This window comes from Panulirus ornatus, chromosome 66 (assembly GCF_036320965.1).
Source record: "Panulirus ornatus isolate Po-2019 chromosome 66, ASM3632096v1, whole genome shotgun sequence".
Lineage (NCBI taxonomy): Eukaryota > Metazoa > Arthropoda > Malacostraca > Decapoda > Palinuridae > Panulirus > Panulirus ornatus.
The window spans coordinates 22,803,278-22,822,964 of NC_092289.1; the positions used below are offsets into that span (position 1 = coordinate 22,803,278).

Genomic DNA, 19,687 nt, shown 5'->3' on the forward strand with positions numbered 1-19,687 from the left:
GCCTTCTCCTCGTCAGATAAACATCTGCTGACCTGGTTTCCTATCCTTCCCTTCGTCCTATGCCGCTATGCTCACGCTTTGCCTCGTCCTCTAGCCATGTTCTCGTCCTCTAAGAGTGTCTTCGTCCGCTAGACTCGCCTCCTAGCCTTATTCTCGTCCGTCAGCGTCCTCCTCCACCTGTAGTCTCCTCGCCATGTCCTCGTCTATACCCCTCTTCGTTCCCCCGTCCTGTCCTCTTAGCCTTGCCTATGGTCTCGCTCTCGCTTCTGTGTTTTACGTTAACTCATAAAAGTTCACACGAGACATGCGAAGTGGTAGAGTTCTCGCTCTGTCATTCGAACCGGTACACTGGATGTTATGGTTGGTGGGGTAGCCGGGAGCACGTCCACCTGTACCCCTGCTGGGTCAGCCCTAGGCTACCTAGCCTCACCCCGCCCCACTCTGCCCCACTTTGCCCCATTCTGCCCGAACGATCTTGCCTTAGTTTCATCCTCCAGGATATGTACCATCACCATAACCCCTACGTCACTCATCTCCACCACTACCACAATCACCACACCACATTCCTACCGTCACCACCACCACTACATCCATCTCCATCACTACCACTCACTATAGTCACCACCACCACCACCCCCTCCAACATTACCACCCACCACCTGCAGGAAACATTACCTCCCATAATTCAACCATCGTGCCCATATTGCCACCACCACATCCTATCTCTTCTTCTCGAGTCCAACATCTGGTAATACGTGGTGTTGAGGCTGGCTGATCGCGTGGGGAATGACAGCGTAAGAGAGAAGTGTGGTAGCAAGAGAAGTCTGATCCAGGGAGCAGCTGGCCAGGAGGGTGTGAGCAACTGGTTGGGATATATGGAGAGTATGAGCGAGGAGAGATGGACGATGAGGATCCAAGTGTCATACGAGGAGGAAGCAATGAGATAGAATGAATCTGATACTTTTGTGGTATACAGGGAACGACGTCTCGTTAATATGCACAAGACACATTAGTTGTCTTTCGTCTTGATGGACTTATCTAAGAAAATTCAGTCAGCCCGTAAGATTCTGTCTATAATGAAGACACACAGTTTCCAATATTCGTTTATCTGGGCCTTTTTATATATTTGGACAGTTCCACAATATTTGCAAAAAGAAATCCTCAGTTATATGACTTAAAAACCAACAAATCATAGGTTGTAATGCATCATAAATTAGTTTTTTGCGTTTAAAGCGTTTTCCTTTGTTTAACTGCTTAATACCGTGGTGTTCTGCGCGTGATAAAGACGCACTTACGTGTATACAAAGTAATACATAACATGTATTGACATTGATGTACAGAGCCTCTGTAAAGGCAGCTCAGAAAATTATATGCATTGCCAACACAACTGTACAGTGTCAGAACCACGGGTTACTGGGTGTGTATTTATATATATATATATATATATATATATATATATATATATATATATATATATATATATATATATATATATAGATAGATAGATAGATAGACAGATAGATAGATGGACAGTTAGAAAGACAGATAGATAGACACATAGACATATACGAACTGGGAATGATTTTTACCATCTTAACAATAGTTCACATTTGTAGAATAAACGAGGTTTTACCTATTCTCAAAGTGAGTAGCGACGTAGAATACATAACGTTAAGTTCATATCTAAGAGGAACAGCTGCGAGGGGGATGTATGTACGGGTCATATTTGTAGTCTTAACTACGGACGATATCGTCCTTCATCCGCGTTACATACTGTGACCTCGAATGTACTTCCAGTTGTTCACACTGAATAACAACATGAGACTGACCCCTTTTATCTCTAGGATAAGTCCCAACATGGCATAACTCCAATTTTATTCATAGTGTGAATATTGCCTTCAAGGAATCAATGTTAAACTGGTGTTGTTTCCAATGATGGTAGCCCTCACCCCTACCACGCGGCTCACACCAGAGCGGAACTACACATGGCCTCCTCCCACACTACACCTGCAGCTGTAAATGGTCGTACTTTACGGCCTGATCACCCCGTGGGCTGCCCCCGACCGCAGCGGAAGTCCATGGGGTCTGACATGCCAACTAACTGAAAGATAACTAGAAATTAGAGAGATTTTGTGGCTAGAAACATCCGACGCTTAGCACCCCGAGCTGAATGGGGTCGCTTTCGTCGGCTGCCTCTTCTGATGATACTTGGGGCGCAGGGAGTGAGTGACGTATTGCGGTCAGAGATCGTGCTGGAGGAGGAGCACGGGTACACGTGCCGTGTGTGGAGATGGTCGTACCGATGAAGGACGGTAGAGTGTCGTACTTAAGGACTGGATTGTACGAGTGTGAATGATGCTGTCATGTTGAATCCACTCTCCATCTTATGTTGCTGATAGGTGCAATCGTTGTGATCATATATATATATATATATATATATATATATATATATATATATATATATATATATATATATATATATATAGAGAGAGAGAGAGAGAGAGAGAGAGAGAGAGAGAGAGAGAGAGATAGGTATATGTGCGTGTGTGTGTTACTGAAATTCGCATGCTGCAGATTACACCAACAGTGAAAAGTTACCATTAATGAGGTTATAATACTGAAACAGAAGACTCATCAGGGAACTTCTCAATTCAAAAGAGTCCATCATTTCCCTGCTCCTGATGAGAGTGCAGCCCTGACTCTGCAAGAGCCCCATAAGATGCTGTTTTTCTCTACCTCTTCTACAGACAGCTCTCGTGAGCTGATTGCCTCAAGGTGTGCAACTGACTGCTGTTTCCCGTAGTTTCTATGAGGAAACCAGCCTCACGAGGATTGGTCATTAGGATACCCTTTTCCCTCCAAAATAGGCCGTGAGATTGTGTTCTTTCACTCCTCTTATACTCATCCCATAACCTTTCCACTTCCAAGAATCTGGGTGACGAAGTCATTCTTCTCCCTTCTGCCTTACGTGGCTCCAACTGGAGCAATATTTTACCGTCTCGTCAGTGGCTGCATAAAAAAGATATAACTACACAAACGCTCAGTGGGCAGGTAAATGACTTACCACTTAGTTAGGCAGGTATGGCTTCAGCAGTTATCCAGGCAGGTGAGGACTTAACAGCTCGTTAAGCAGTTAAGGACTCGGCACCTTAACGAACCCAGATTCGTTGTCTCACTCAGTGTTAATGCAAAATTGGAAAATCTCTCTCTCTCTCTCTCTCTCTCTCTCTCTCTCTCTCTCTTTCCAGGTAGCCTTACCCATCTTCCTCATACGTCACTACACAGACACCCTCAGTGAACACAGGAACGGTAAAACATGGCCACCCGGTAATATAAGGCAAGCTGGAACGGCTTTTCTACCCCCTTCGTCGTGACCGCTATTTAGCCGGGATCATCGCTGCTTTGCCTCCGGATGTACAAATGTGTAAACACGAAAATCTGAGCCTGGTAATTACGTCAAATTACACGTTACAGAGACTAATGGAATCTTATCACGATTTGCGGATTAACTAAGGGCCAAACCGGGGTATACAGTTGTTCAGGAGAACTTTTGGCACATGTATACACACACATGTACACACACACGTACACAGACAAACCGACAGACAGACGAACACATGCACCCATACACACACACACACACACACACACACACACACACACCTGTCATAGTCCGCCACCGAAAAAAATTTCCTGTTAGTGATCACATTTCATGGTATGCTTGAATGAACACCTGAACATCTGAACGGGTGATTGGGTAGTTAGGGGCACAAGTGCGTATGAATCAGTCCCGTTGAATCAGGGTCGATGATTCTGCTTCACTAGTTCATGAATACTAATGAATGAGAAGCGACGAAATCGCGGGGGAAAAAAAACACCTGTTACATTACACAAAACGAGTCGAAATGTTGACCCCGCTCAGACAGTCGTGTGGGATACTGGTAAAGTGTCTCTCTCTCTCTCTCTCTCTCTCTCTCTCTCTCTCTCTCTCTCTCTCTCTCAGCACTCCACCCCGCTCGCCATGTCACCTACCAGTGATAATCACCCCATCATCAAGGATCACTTGCACGTGTGAATTACCTGTATTTTGCCGCGGTGTGTGTGCACGAACAGCCCGTCATCCGTTCAGGCCAGGAGCCACGGAGACCCTCGCATGTAGCGTCGTACCAGAAGGTTGGGTGTGACAGCCTGTGACGCAATCTTCCTCCTTCAGCTTGGCTCTCCATTTATAATCGCTCACAACTTTCTTTTCTCTCCTCTCGGTAATTATCTTCTAAACTTTCTGTTATCTTTTTTTTTCTCTCTTTCTCCTAATTTCTCTCACTCAAACCCATCGTCAGGTGAAACTATGAGAGATCCCTCAACCCCTTTATCTCATTTTTTTTCTCACAACAGACCCTCATTCTCAATCCTGTAATCTCAATTCGTCGTCAATTTTGTGTCTTTCTAATTTCTCACTCAACCCATCGTCTGGACAGACCATAAGAAACCCACTTTCCCTCCTCCCCCTCATATGTCTCACTCATTTCACACTACGTTCATACCCATTCCTTCACATTCGCTTCTCATTCATCCTAGATGACCACCCCCCCCACTATTCATTTCGACCCTTGCTAGATAAAGGAATTATGGTGCACTTCATCACACTGGGGAAGAGATAGTCCCCACCAGCTGATACTGAAGATAAGAGGTGATAACGTCTACGGAATTGTGACATGGGTTAGCACCACTTCCACCTCTCCCCCAACCCCACCCAAATCAGCTGATGTCGTGGAAAGCAACCACCCATCCACCCACCCACGCCTCGTGAGCTGCAGACGACTGTGTTTGATGCTCTCTCTCTCTCTCTCTCTCTCTCTCTCTCTCTCTCTCTCTCTCTCTCTCTCTCTCTCTCAGTGGTACACTTGTTATCCACACTTCTTATGACTTTCTTGTGGCTGATTGGTTGGGTAATTAGGCGACTGTAGTCCAATTAACTGCTAGGGTCATTAAGGCCGTCAGCGTCATAACCACCCATCAAAAAATATATGAAGATTAAGTATGTTTTCTTCATGTGTTTCAGATCATGCTAAGACCAGACCTACATAAAGCTTCATATGTATTTCTTATGTGTGACCACATATCATGAGTTCGTTAATTCCAAGAGTTTTTGCACGATAACTTTGCCCTCGATTTAGATCATTGTTCGTCTCTGACGTGTATAACTTTATTCTTTTTTTACGAAAATAACTTATTCAGTTGTATAACTATATACTCTGAGTACGATATTTTTTTTTTCCTTGAAGGCCAAATTCATCCTGTAAGCAAAACATTTTTACGTTTCGATGATATAAACTTATACTATGAACCTGATAACTTCATTTTCAGTGAGATAATTTCACTTTCTCACTACGATAGTTTCACCCTTTGGGTACGAAAGCTTCATCCTTTCATGTACGATAATTTCCACTTTTCAGTACGATAATTGCGCTTCCTTCAGTACCATGACTTCACCTTGTTAAGTATATAAGAGATTCGAACTTTAATTCGTTAAGGAAATATATCTTTCCATCCAGTTATTTCTTCATCTGGATCAATTACGTTGAAATACCATTACTAAAAGATACTTTAGGAGAATTAAAGGTAATCAATGCCAGAATTACAGATAAAAATGAACTCTCGAAAGTCACCAACCAGAAATGAGTTCTGAATTCCCCCCCCCCCTCCGTCTCTCTCTATCTCTCTCACTCTAGCATTACCAGAAGTGCTTATGCATGACCTAATTACCAGGTGTTGGGTGCTAACGAGAGGGAATTAAAGGCGGAGAGCAGGAGACATGTGCTGCTAAGTTGGGAACTCCCGCTCAAGCTGAATGACATGTGGTGCTTCGCTGGATGTGGCTACCATGGCTGGCGGGTATGGTCTACCACACGACCGTATAGTCTGCTGGAGGGGATGATATATATATACATATATATTCCTCTCAGGCGTTCAACCAGAGAACCTCTGTCTCTCTCTCTCTCTCTCTCTCTCTCTCTCTCTCTCTCTCTCTCTCTTGCCAGAGAGGGTGGGGGTGAAAACAGGACAATTCAGTGGTTCTCTGTGGCCTGTTGCTCTCTTCCCCTCCACCCTCCCCCTACCCCCACTCCCCGGCCAACCCTTAGTTACGTACCCCCACCCACACTTACCAGTACACACCCTCTCCTGCCCACCATGTCCCCACCTGTCTGTGGGGAAGGAGGGGGGAGGGAAGTTCTTTATCTCCCCCACCCTCAAACTTAGAAACCCACCTGCCCACCACCTATCTGAGGACTTCTTTTTTTTCTTTTCGTTAGCCCACCACCCAACCAGGGAGGCAGGGAGGGAAGGAAGGAGGGAGGGAGGGAGGGAGGCTGCCTGCTCCTGCTGCTGTAAGGGGCGACGCAAATGGTACGTCTCTCCCTCCGGGTTCCGACAGCCAGCTGTCCTTTCCGCTTCGTGGTGTTTGATGTCGCTAATTTGTCGTCGGATTCTACCATGTCATATTGCTGGCTACCACACGCCTGAGTTACCACAACGTTATGCATGAAAAAACATATATATATATATATATATATATATATATATATATATATATATATATATATATATATATAGGTAGATAGAAAGATAGAGAATAAATGTACGCGTATCTAAGGCAAGAATTTGTCATCAGAATCGCGTAGCGCCCACCGCTCATTTTCTTTGATGAATATTTCTCCTTCCGCAGCTCTCTTATCCCGAGGTCATCTGGGACTGACTGTATCCAAATATTTATAGTTTTCTTTTAAATGTTCCTTTATAGTTCCATGTCTATTGCTTCTCTTTCTCATGGTACAGTTTTTGTCTTTTAACAATCTTTCCAACGTTTCTTAGTTGGACTTTCGTGTATTTTCATTTGACATGTTTCTCGTATATTCCAAGTTATCATTACAGACTGAAATTTCTCTTTCCTTCCTTGCTAAGATGGTTTTAAGTCCAGAACATTATTTCTGATGACCTCCATTTACTGTCATGCTTAGACTATTATGTATTTTTTTTCTTTTTAAAATGTAGATTCTTAATTCTTCCTACCTCTCATGAGAGAGAGAGAGAGAGAGAGAGAGAGAGAGAGAGAGAGAGAGAGAGAGAGAGAGAGGTTAATGTAACCGCTGTTTCCACTCTTTGTGACGTAATCTTCATACATTCTATTAACTATGCCTCTCCCGTCAACCTTATATCTTGAAATATAACGCTGACAGCAACAGTCGCGTAAATCTTCCTATATAAAGACGCACCACGAATGAAAAATGAATAACTCCTTCATTTCTTTCTATTTACACTAACACTCAAAAATAGAAAGACATATTACACCCACTACACATGTTGTCATAATATGTCGAGACAAATTCAAAGATCATTTTCTATTCCAAATTATTGACTTTGGTCATATCTATCTCAAACAAAACTTAATTCTTTAGAACAAACTAAAAAATACCGTCTAAAACCTCTTCTGTCTTTGGCACAAACCATCACTCTCTAAACACACACACACACACACACACACAAACCAACCTTTGAACAAACGAATCACATCCCCCATACCTCAAGTTAACCCAGATCTATATACTATTCCCCTCTGAGTATCCCTTAGTCTGTCAATCACTGTCTAAGACGAGTCTTGTGTCTCCTCCCTCACAGCATAAAACCACAACCGAAGGATGGTCAGACCAAGAGCAATCCGTCCAAGCGCCACAGGGAACGTCTGAACGCCGAGCTGGACAACCTGGCTGGTCTCCTTCCCTTTGAACAAAACATCCTCTCCAAACTGGACAGACTCTCAATCCTGAGACTGTCTGTCTCTTACCTCAGGACCAAGAGCTACTTCCAGGGTGAGTACACGACGAGGGGGGAGGGGGAGGGGGAAGAAAAACTACTTCCAGGGTGAGTACACGACGAGGGTGGAGGGGGAAGAAAAAGGGTAGGGATAGGGGGAGATAAGAAGGTCTTTGAGTTGCCTTCAGGGTGAGTATTAGCCATGACAGATGGGTAAGTGAGGAGGAATACCTGTAAGGTAGGAAGGGAGGGTTATCACACACCTACAATTTAGAGGAGCATTTTAAAAAGAGATTAGTAACGTCAGATACAACTCACTGATTCAAGATTCAACAGTCAGGTTGTGAGTGAGTCTCTCCCTTCTCAAGATTATTACCATACACTTCGAGTGAAGAACTACACCTCATCTGTGGACTAGTATTCATAAAGTCTATAATCAATCATATATAGGTGAAGAAAAGACCTCTGTATGCCACACCACCCTAAGATGTGTCAGTAGTATATTGCCCTAAGATGTGTCAGTAGTATATTGTGCCAAAAAAAATTATCAGAACTTCTGTTGAAACTGTTATTTTGTTTTCCTAGTACGTTATGTTACAACAGTAAGTTATTCACTCGATGTCTCTGTTACAACGGTAAGTTTTTCCCTTGAAAGTTCTGTTTTAATAGTGAGTTTTTCTCTTTTCATATCTAACTAGAGTGACCAATTCCACTTCTAGGATCTGTATTGTGTCTGTTGATCTCTGTTGATGTACTGGAGGTGTATGTTTAGTATATGGAAATCATACGAATTTTGGGAAACAGATAAACAGACGGAGAATAGCCAACATCCATGAACATATATATATATATATATATATATATATATATATATATATATATATATATATATATATATAAGAGGTTAGGTGAGGTTGTGTTGGTAACATGACATGTAACATGATGTAATACGTCCATCAATCAGCAGAATCAGTCACTCAGGGTTGACAAAGGAGCCAGCGAACGGCTGAAGCGCATGACACGCTTCCCAGAGACACACATGATGTCTGTCATGAACCAAATCTCTCACGAGTGTCAACATCACAACCTCTCTCTCTCTCTCTCTCTCTCTCTCTCTCTCTCTCTCTCTCTCTCTCTCTCTCTCTCTCCAAGGTAAACTGGTAGAGTAGTCGTTCGCATTACGTGGCACTCTTGCTCTAAACTCCATCACCTTTTGTTGTGTAATCACTGTGGCTCGTGATGTATGCATATATATATATATATATATATATATATATATATATATATATATATATATATATATATATATATATATATATATATACACTCCTATGAGTCCACGAGGAAAATGAAACACGATAAGTTCCCAAGTGCACTTTCCTGTAATAATCACATCATCAGGGGAGACACGAGAGAGATATATAAGTCAGTTGATATACATCGATGAGACGAAGCTAGGACGCCATTTGGTAAACATATATATATTCACTGGTACCCTCCCCTCCCTATACATAATCAGTCACCCCTAACTGTAAAACCACAAGCACCCCTTGCTATATAGTCACTGGCACCCCCGCTATATATATGAAAAAAATGGAACCCCTCACTATATAGTCACTCACCCTCTACTATATGATTACTGGCACCCCTGCTATATAATCAATGGCACCCCCTACTATATCATCACTGGAACTCCCACCCCATTATGTACATAATCACATACTCTAATGACGTCACTCTCCTCATTAAGGCATTTAATGGGCTTCCTACATAGTTTAGAGGTCACACACTCACCACACACTCACAACACACTCACGCACACTCATCACTCGCTCACACACGCACCACACGCTCACACACACTCATCACTCACTCACACACGCACCATACGCTCACACACACTCACACACACACCACACACTCACCACGCACTCACTATGGCTGCGATGAACACCTATGAACGATCTTTCCAAACCTCATGTCCAATAACTCCATCAGAACCTCGAATCCCCAACCCTGGTTAACCTCATGCTGGGGAGAACAACCTCACCCCTCACGCTCTGTACAACCTCATGCCGCTCACCACCCCACCCTCACAACCTCATGCTGCTCACCACCCCACCCTCACAACCTCATGCTGCTCACCAACCCACCCTCACAACCTCATGCCGCTCACCACCCCACCCTCACAACCTCATGCTGCTCACCACCCCACCCTCACAACCTCATGCCGCTCACCACCCCACCCTCACAACCTCATGCCGCTCACCAACCCACCCTCACAACCTCATGCCGCTCACCACCCCACCCTCACAACCTCATGCCGCTCACCACCCCACCCTCACAACTTCATGCCGCTCACCACCCCACCCTCACAACTTCATGCCGCTCACCAACCCCACCCTCACATTAATCCACGAGGTTTTCCCCTCAACCCCACTACCCCGTAACCTTAACTCACCAACCTCCCCCACACATCTGAAAAACTACAGGGTCGGCCATTTTATATGAGTTCCCATATTTCCTTTTGGCCTCTCACGGATCACTCCCCCCTTCCCCCCACCCCCCTCCATATACACTCCCAGGAACCCCTACGAAATATTACCGTGAATGATAGAAAGGGTAGGAAGTAATGAACCCTCCTTACCTCAAAAATAGCCTGAGTAGTGGGATAGCACTATTCTGACCTCTCCTGGGGAATCTGATTGTCATTTGTTTCGTCTATCGTCATGGAGGATCGGGGGGGCGGCTATAACGGGGTCCGATGCCACTGTCTCATCAACCTGGTTTCCTCGTCTATTGATTACCACTACTTGTACCCCTCCCCTCCCCCCCTTCCCCTCCCTCCTCCCCCTCCCCTCCCTCCTCCAGGCCTCAGATCATCCCTGTGATCCACTACAGTAATGGCAGCAAGTCTTGGCCCGCCCGCGCCCACCTACACACACACACACACACACAGGAGGCCGCCACTGGTGTGAAATTATAACGGCTGACTCAACAATGGCCGCCCGCCGCTCATATCGACAACTTAAACAATTGTCTTTTGTTGAACGCGTTGTGTCTCTGGCTCTTTGTCGACCCCCCCCCCCCCCCCCCGCCCCCCCACCTTCCTCCTCCTCCCCATTCCTGCCTACACCCCCCCCCCTCCCCTCACTCTCCCTTACCCCTACCGACCGACCATTGAGTCTCAGGGGGTCTTTGTTTCCATGGCAACCAATGGACGCTAACGTCCTCACGATCTGTCGACATAATTCTATATATGAATATTCTTCCCTCTCAAACACTTTAGAGAAAGTAGTGAATCCATTCTAGTTTGATTAATGTTTCAGTTAGTTAACATGACAGGTATAAAAGGTATCCTAATTCAAGGGAATATATGGCAATTGTATGATATAAGGAAGCCTAAGCCAGAGTCAGAAATCATGACAGCCAGCCTACTCGCCACTGCTGAAAGCGATCAGAGGGGAAATGGATGCGTTCGCCCAAGTTAGACGAGTAAATATTTTCTCCTGACGACCAACTCGATACATAATCCTAAACTCAAGGTAAAACATCTTTGGAATAAATGTTTTCTCACAATGATCTACGAGTCGAAGTTATAATACGGTGAAGAAAGTTAATTAATGTATAAATTGTCATTGCCAAAGATTTCCGGGGGATTCGGAATCGAGGGGTAGTGGAGGCTTCCTATTGGCTGGCTGCGGGACAAAAACTTGTCTCTGATTGGTAGCTGTCGGGCGATGCTCCATGACTCAGTCATATTCTAATGAAAGATAAGGATGCAGATAATGCCATTGGTCTCCGGAGGTGACCAATCACAGATAACGAAAGAGATGGTGTTTATGTCATTGTCATCCTGGGACCTGTCTATATAGATCTGGTTACGTAAACGATTTACATGAGAGGGATCTCTCTCTTATGTCTCCTCTTCATCCTCCTGTTTCTCCTTCTTCTTCTTCGTCTTCTTCTTCTCCTCCTTCCTCTTCTCCTTTCATGGCCTCAAAATGCTAAACACACACACACACACACACACACACACCACGTGCGCCAGCCTGGCGTGACACGAGGGCGCAACCCGCCAAGCCTCACATGGTATGGAGCATAATTTCGCGCCATAGCCAGTGGACCGCGGCCCCCCCAGGCCTGCTATTTCGCGCGAGACGTGGAATAATTGGCGATAATTTCGCGACGACCCGTCGTTTCTCCTCGGTGGCAGCACAGGACGAAATGCGGTTTCTACTTCTGGGCAAACTGAACTGTTCCTTCCTGCTGGAGGCATGCCTTCAACCAAGTGGAAAAGTTAGGAGGAGGGGAGGAAAGAAAGAAGTGAACAGATTCATGAATGAAGTGGTAGACGAAAGAAGTAGTATGATCGCGAATGAAGCGATCTGATAGACGAAAGAAGTAGTATGATCGTGAATGCAGTGAAGCTTCAAGAGAGATGGAAGGAACTGTTTTCAAGAATGGAGTGATGTGGTATGTGTCAGAAGGGAAGGAGAGCGGGTAAACCTGGTTCATGGATGCCGAGCAGAGTGACATGTTGACAGACTTAAGCCATGACCCTTCAAATCACGAGAGAGAGAGAGAGAGAGAGAGAGAGAGAGAGAGAGAGAGAGAGAGAGAGAGAGAGAGAGAGAGAGAGAGAGAGAGAGGGGGGGGGGGGGAGTAAGAGTTGTAATCTACTGCCCAGGGCATTGTAGGAGATAACGCCGTTGGAAAATATAGGAAGATAGACAAAAAGGTGAGATAATCGAGAGAGAGAGAGAGAGAGAGAGAGAGAGAGAGAGAGAGAGAGAGAGAGAGAGAGAGAGAGAGAGAGAGAGAGAGAGAGAGATCTTCACTAAAATAATTGCAAGTGAAACACAGACTTTATTACCTGGTTCAGGGCTACAAAACTTGTTAGGAGCCATGTTGTTGACCCTACTGTATCTAAGTGGTATTTGAGGCCAATTATTAGGGTTGTTACTGTAGCTATTTCAGCAACAATTAGAGTCATAATTACAACGGTAGTTACTCTGACAAATACCGACTTAGTTTGCCTGGTTAGTGTAGTATGAGGTACCGAAACTACCACGCTAAGAATGCATTACGAAGGCTAATTAATAATCTAACATAGATAAATAGATAGATTGATCGATAGACAGATAGATAAATGAATAGGTCTATGATTAACTAAGCATAGCAATAAATTACCAGATGTTAGACTAAATATCAAAAGAACATAATTAAAACCCTTCTGTATTTTGCTCATAGGTAATTATGGTTCCCACACTTTCAAGTACGAATGTATAAGTAACTTACATACTTAAGCTCTTATAAAGGGACAGAAGTGCTCTCAAAGCTCTAGTGTTTAGCATTCGGTAAAAAAGAAATATAGCAGCAGGATGGGTAACTAGGTTGTAAGGGCATACGTGTGTCAAGTGAAAGGGTTCTTTTCGAAACGCATTATGAAAATTACGACAAAGAATTGGTTCTCGTAGGGAGATTTCTTGACTGTATAGTTGAAGGTGAGGTTGAACACAAGGACGGAGATGGACAGATACGGTGAATCACACGTTCATGGAGGATGATTGATCGGCGAATCAAATGTTCCTGAAAGGTGATTGGTCGGGGAATTAAATATTCTTGAAGAGTGATTGGGAAGTTTGAGATGAGGTTGCCAACGGACGGCAACTGCTGATAGTGTTGTGGTAGTGGAGGCCTTGACAATCTTCAGTATGGCCCTTGATGACGACATTACGACCCTTGGTTACGATAGTACGACCCTTGATGACGCCATTACGACCCTTGATTACGATAGTGCGACTCTTGATTACGATAGTGCGACCCTTAAGTAAGATGATAGGACCCCTAGGTATGATGGCCTGACCTTTGACCTGGCCAGACCATCGTGCCAAAGGGTAGTACCAATTGTTCTCAACAGGTTGATCGTCTCCAGCTATAGGACTCGTGAGGTCACGAGGTCATACAACCGTGAGGTCAAGGGTCATTCACTCGTGTGGTTCATCACGCCTCCCGTCACACAAAGGGGGTCATATGCCCATCACCCTTGTGCCCTTGACGTGTTGCTCTCCCTTACCACCCCTTCCCCCTTCATATGACCTCTCACCCCATTCCACTTTCCCCAACATCCCCCTTATCTTATCCCCACCTCCCCACCTTCCCCCAACCACGATGAAGTCAATCACGGTTAATAAAGAGATCGATGAGGTATTTACCAGGCATTTAGTGTGGTGAATTATGGCGGCGCAAATTACAGGGTAAACGAAGCAAGCGTCGAGACTAACCTAGCCTGACCTAGCCAGGCGGTGGCTGACCTACTCCCTCATCAGGAAGTGCCGTCCATGGCAGTCGCCACAGTCACCAATCACCAAAGCTGCCTTCCACCACCACCACCACCACCACCACACCACACCACTTCAACGTCTCTCGTGAGCTGTCCTCATGTGTCCCGGTCCCTGTGGCCTGCACCAGCGGCACGCGCCTGGCTACTGCTTCCCGTGGCTTGTGTTATGAAGACCATCCACACGAGGATTGACCGTTATGACACGACCTTCTTTCCTCCTGAAGCAAAAATTGCTAAAGTCTCTTCCATCTTTTCCTCTTCCTAAAGTGTCCCTCACCTTAAAGAAACCTGAGTCTACGAACGCCTGGAGAGTTCAAGTTAATTCTTCCTTCATTCTTTTCTCTTAATACCTATCATCTTACCTGTCACCCGAGACGGACAAGACTGGGGTAGGCTATTCCCCGTGCTATGTCGGCTACAACAATAACCCTGCACCCGCCAGCCACTTAACACCACAATAACTCAAACCAACACAACCATAACTACAACCACCACTACCCCTATCACAACTATTCACTAAACCAACCATACAACCAACAGCATCCAAACAACAATCCCTCCTACAAAATACCATAGCATAACTAACAAAACTAACAATACTAACATAGCAACAAGAACCCGACAACAATGACTCCAGCAAAAACAATGATTTCGTGCGCTGGGTGTTCGCTGGGAGCGGCGGTCGCTGGCCGGTTAGGATGGACCCCAGGAGCCCTCTGGTCTACGTCCCATCGCCTGGTGACTCACGGAGACCCATGCAAGAATGTCCTTCAACTCCCCTTCTGGCCTCTCTTGTCCACTTGCCAGCCAGATTAAGTAAATTGGGGAGCGGCTTTGGGCTACTTGAGTTCGTTGGTCGCTGCTGCTGCTGCTCCTGTTGCTGTTCCTGCTGCTGCTGTTGCTGGTGATACTGCTCTTCCTGCAGACGCTGTTGGCGGCGTTACTGTACTTGTAGTCGACGTTACTGATACTGTTTTTGTCGTTGTTCCAGCCTGCTACCGTTGCACTCTTTTCCTCAGTTTTTTTGGCTGCTATTTCTTGTTACTTTCCGTTGCTGAGCCTGAAGCTACCCACCTCTGCCTCAAGTAGAGTTACTTTGCTTTTCGTTTAAAGTTTTAAAAACTCTGTCTAATTAAGCATAGACAGAGAATCTCTGCGATAGACTTTGAGAAGGCAAGGATAGGGTATACAGTGGGTACAATCCATCTCCATATAAGGGGAAGAGACGGGCCCAAGTAGGTTCAGGGACCCCAGTGGGTCCTCGTGTCATCAGCCTTAAGGCAACACTTTCATGTCTCCATCAAGCCCTTGCTGGGAAGTGTTTACCATCTGCTGTGACTGTAGAAGTGGATGGTCTTCATGACATGGAAGTGGATGATCATGACCTGGAAGTGGATGGTCTTCATGACATGGAAGTGGATGATCATGACCTGGAAGTGGATGGTCTTCATGACATGGAAGTGGATGATCATGACCTGGAAGTGGATGGTCTTCATGACATGGAAGTGGATGATCATGACCTGGAAGTGGGTGGTCTTCATGACCTGGAAACAGTTTTTTTAACCTTGAACCATTCGCAGCAGCTTCTTGAACCTGGCTCCTGAATTAACTCCTTGAACCTGGCTACTGAAGCAGCTCCTTGAACCTGGTTCATGAAGCAACCCTTGAACCTGGCTCCTGAAGCAGCTCCTTGAACCTGGTTCAGATGAGGCTGAGTTAGACAAAGAGACACAATGACTTGTAAACTAGATAATTACTGAGACGAATGTAATTAGGTGTTAAGATGACCGAGACTGATGAAGCATAATTACTGAGGTTAACGCTGTTGATAAGCTTAAAAAAGAAATAATCTAGAAAGACTTTTTCTATTTCTTCTTGTTTCATAGGATGACCTCATTTGGGGTAAAACAATTCATAGAACGAATATATATATATATATATATATATATATATATATATATATATATATATATATATATATATATATATATATAATATCTGAGTTACCATAAAGATGTATTTCTTTCGTAGTGTCAACAAAGAAAAAAATTACTTACATATATAAGCTTTTTTTTTTTTTTTACATTTTCTAAAACTAGCACAAGAATCATCAAAGCAGAAATGCCTCTGTTAATGGACCTTGGGGATATGCGTGCAATTTTCTGCTGTGTTACACCGGCCGTCTTTATCTTATGGACACAGATGTTTTTACACGGTCACGTGACGCCTTACATAGCCGTCTGGTGTGTGTGTGTGTGTGTGTGTGTGTGTGTGTGTGTGTGTGTGTAAGTGTGTGGGAGGAGGAGGAGGAGAGGGATGGGGTGCTACAGGGAGGGAGGGGAGTATGGGAGAGTGGGGTGGGGGTGGTGAGGAAGGAAGGAACGTGGGAGAGGAGGGCAAGTGTTGAGGTAAAAAGGGGTAAATGACGCCGGGAGAATTGGCGTGGGACAGAGTGAGATGGTGGAGAGTGACAGAGAGAGAGAGAGGGGGGAGAGGGAAGGGGGGAGAGTGGCGTGGGAGAGAGGGAGTGAGAGGATTGAAGAAGACATGGGAATGCCAGATGACAGAAGACTAGATAATCAGGACGGTAAAGCTGAGGGTTCCTCCTCGCCCACCCACTCCTCCTTCAAGGGGTCTCAGGTCTTCAGGACAGAGCAGCAGGTCGTACAGTGACGAGGTACTGACATGGGAAGTTGATAGGGAAGGATGCAGGAATGAGGCACATATCCTGACGCAACTACAGCCTTGACGCGATCTGGGTAAGAAGGACTGCAGCCACTCCCTCATGTAGATAAGAAGTTGGAATAGCTATATCTGTAACTGTCTTTCTGATTATCAACATTTAAGTTTTCTAAGATATAAAGTTAATGAGATTTCCTCGATCAGAGCTTCAGTAGCCCATGCCGCCCAAGCTAACATAAAAAAAGACCGCAACACTTAGGTGGAAATGGAATAATAGCAATGAGTCTGTCATCAGTGGTGAGTACTGTGAGAAGTCCTTTAAGAACTGAAAATGTGCAAACACACACACACACACACACACACACACACACACACACACACACACACACATATTCTGTGTGTATGTTGGGGTCCCACGTGTGAACTTCTTCCTGAAGACTTTATCCGTTTTTTTTCTGGAGCCTCTGGCAACAAGAAGTCTCTCTCTCATGTTCACCATTATACAATTCCTCGCTTCAACACTTGTTACATCTGAATTAATGTAACTGCAAATGTTGATTACCACTAAATTCAGATCTCCAACACAATCAAGACTCTTAATTGGTCAATTATACAATGCATAAGATTCTTATCGAGAGAAGCAACATCTGTTGCTACTGAGCCAACACCATACTAACCCAGCCATTCATGCACTAGTCAGCCCTCCGTGCTCCTTCACCCAAGCTTAAAACAATATATCTTACGAAGCGGCTGTTAACACCCTCCTCGTCTTGAGCAGGTTTTTGTCTTGTGTTTAATCTACTTGCTAGTCTCATGGCGTCCCGCTCGTGTGACCCCGACACCGAGCAGTACTAGAACAGCACGTGTCTCACACACACGATCATCACCACCTCCCTCACCCCACCACAGCAACCACCAATACCAACACATGTTACTCAAAGAAACTATAAGTCCCCCTGAACCCAAGTTGAGGGTTATAAGTCCCCCTGAACCCAAGTTGAGGGTTATAAGTCCCCCTGAACCCAAGTTGAGGGTTATAAGTCCCCCTGAACCCAGCTTGAGGGTTATAAGTCCCCCTGAACCCAAGTTGAGGGTTATAAGTCCCCCTGAACCCAAGTTGAGGGTTATAAGTCCCCCTGAACCCAGCTTGAGAGTTATAAGTCCCCCTGAACTCAGCCTAAGGGTTATAAGTCCCCTGAACCCAGCTTGAGAGTATAAGGTATCATTCGTCTTATTCTCTGATTCCTTTGTTATCTAATGTGGTGTAAGTGATCGAATCCTCCCTCCCCGGGCTAAGCAGGAGAAATATGGTTGTAGAAACATTGCTTCCGCTGAACTAGAGGTACAATCAATAAGTGGGAAAACTCAAATACTTGTAGCGTCCAGAGGAAGTTGATATCGAGTGGCATCATCTAGACCGACTCTTGTTCTAGATATAGTCCGTGCAAGACGTCGCAGCTGTCTTCCCCTAGTGGATGATCTAGAGCAGACTGGTGGCCCAGTGCACTGTCCCTACCGGATCCCTTACTTTATTGCTCTGGTCAGACGAGCATCATGTATGTCATGTATGTCGTGTGTGTGTGTGTGTGTGTGTGAGATGTGCAACAGGCGGAATGTGAGTGCATTATTCGTTAAGACTTTTATCCTTAAATGTGAATTATCAAGACTCACCATAATGACCCTGATTATGTTTATAAAGGGTTAGAGGTCACTCTTCCGGAAGCCAGGGTTAAACCCCCCCCCCCTCACCCTCCTACCTCATGGTTCGTCGTAAAGTTAAGAGGCGTTGTTATTTTCAACGTTTATGATAACCAAGTGTGGCACAATGCAGTACTGAAAGTACTTTTAAAACTACCATAACTAGTTTACCACCACGAATAACATTCCTCTCTCTCTCTCTCTCTCTCCCAATCTGTGTCCCACCACCTCCTGGAGGTTAGCTGGTTGGCTAGTTGGAGGCTAGCTGGTTGGCTAGTTGGAGGCTAGCTGGTTGGCTAGTTGGAGGCTAGCTGGTTGGCTAGTTGGAGGCTAGCTGGTTGGCTAGTTGGAGGCTAGCTGGTTGGCTAGTTGGAGGCTAGCTGGTTGGCTAGTTGGAGGCTAGCTGGTTGGCTAGTTGGAGGCTAGCTGGTTGGCTAGTTGGAGGCTAGCTGGTTGGCTAGTTGGAGGCTAGCTGGTTGGCTAGTTGGAGGCTAGCTGGTTGGCTAGTTGGAGGCTAGCTGGTTGGCTAGTTGGAGGCTAGCTGGTTGGCTAGTTGGAGGCTAGCTGGTTGGCTAGTTGGAGGCTAGCTGGTTGGCTAGTTGGAGGCTAGCTGGTTGGCTAGTTGGAGGCTAGCTGGTTGGCTAGTTGGAGGCTAGCTGGTTGGCTAGTTGGAGGCTAGCTGGTTGGCTAGTTGGAGGCTAGCTGGTTGGCTAGTTGGAGGCTAGCTGGTTGGCTAGTTGGAGGCTAGCTGGTTGGCTAGTTGGAGGCTAGCTGGTTGGCTAGTTGGAGGCTAGCTGGTTGGCTAGTTGGAGGCTAGCTGGTTGGCTAGTTGGAGGCTAGCTGGTTGGCTAGTTGGAGGCTAGCTGGTTGGCTAGTTGGAGGCTAGCTGGTTGGCTAGTTGGAGGCTAGCTGGTTGGCTAGTTGGAGGCTAGCTGGTTGGCTAGTTGGAGGCTAGCTGGTTGGCTAGTTGGAGGCTAGCTGGTTGGCTAGTTGGAGGCTAGCTGGTTGGCTAGTTGGAGGCTAGCTGGTTGGCTAGTTGGAGGCTAGCTGGTTGGCTAGTTGGAGGCTAGCTGGTTGGCTAGTTGGAGGCTAGCTGGTTGGCTAGTTGGAGGCTAGCTGGTTGGCTAGTTGGAGGCTAGCTGGTTGGCT

The 19,687-nt window shown here is 45.5% G+C and overlaps 1 protein-coding gene across 4 annotated transcripts in view; it reads left to right on the forward strand.

Annotated features, from left to right (window-relative positions):
- ss (aryl hydrocarbon receptor spineless) overlaps positions 1-19,687 on the forward strand; it is a 314,320-nt gene that overhangs the window by 95,387 nt on the left and 199,246 nt on the right. For all 4 annotated transcript variants that reach the window (XR_011712270.1, XR_011712271.1, XM_071658638.1 and 1 more), the window contains exon 2: positions 7,678-7,868. Coding sequence is in view for 2 of the 4 variants with exons in the window: in XM_071658638.1 (XP_071514739.1) it covers positions 7,678-7,868 (191 nt within the window). In the remaining 2 variants the exon portion in view is untranslated. The remainder of the gene's footprint in view (positions 1-7,677; positions 7,869-19,687) is intronic.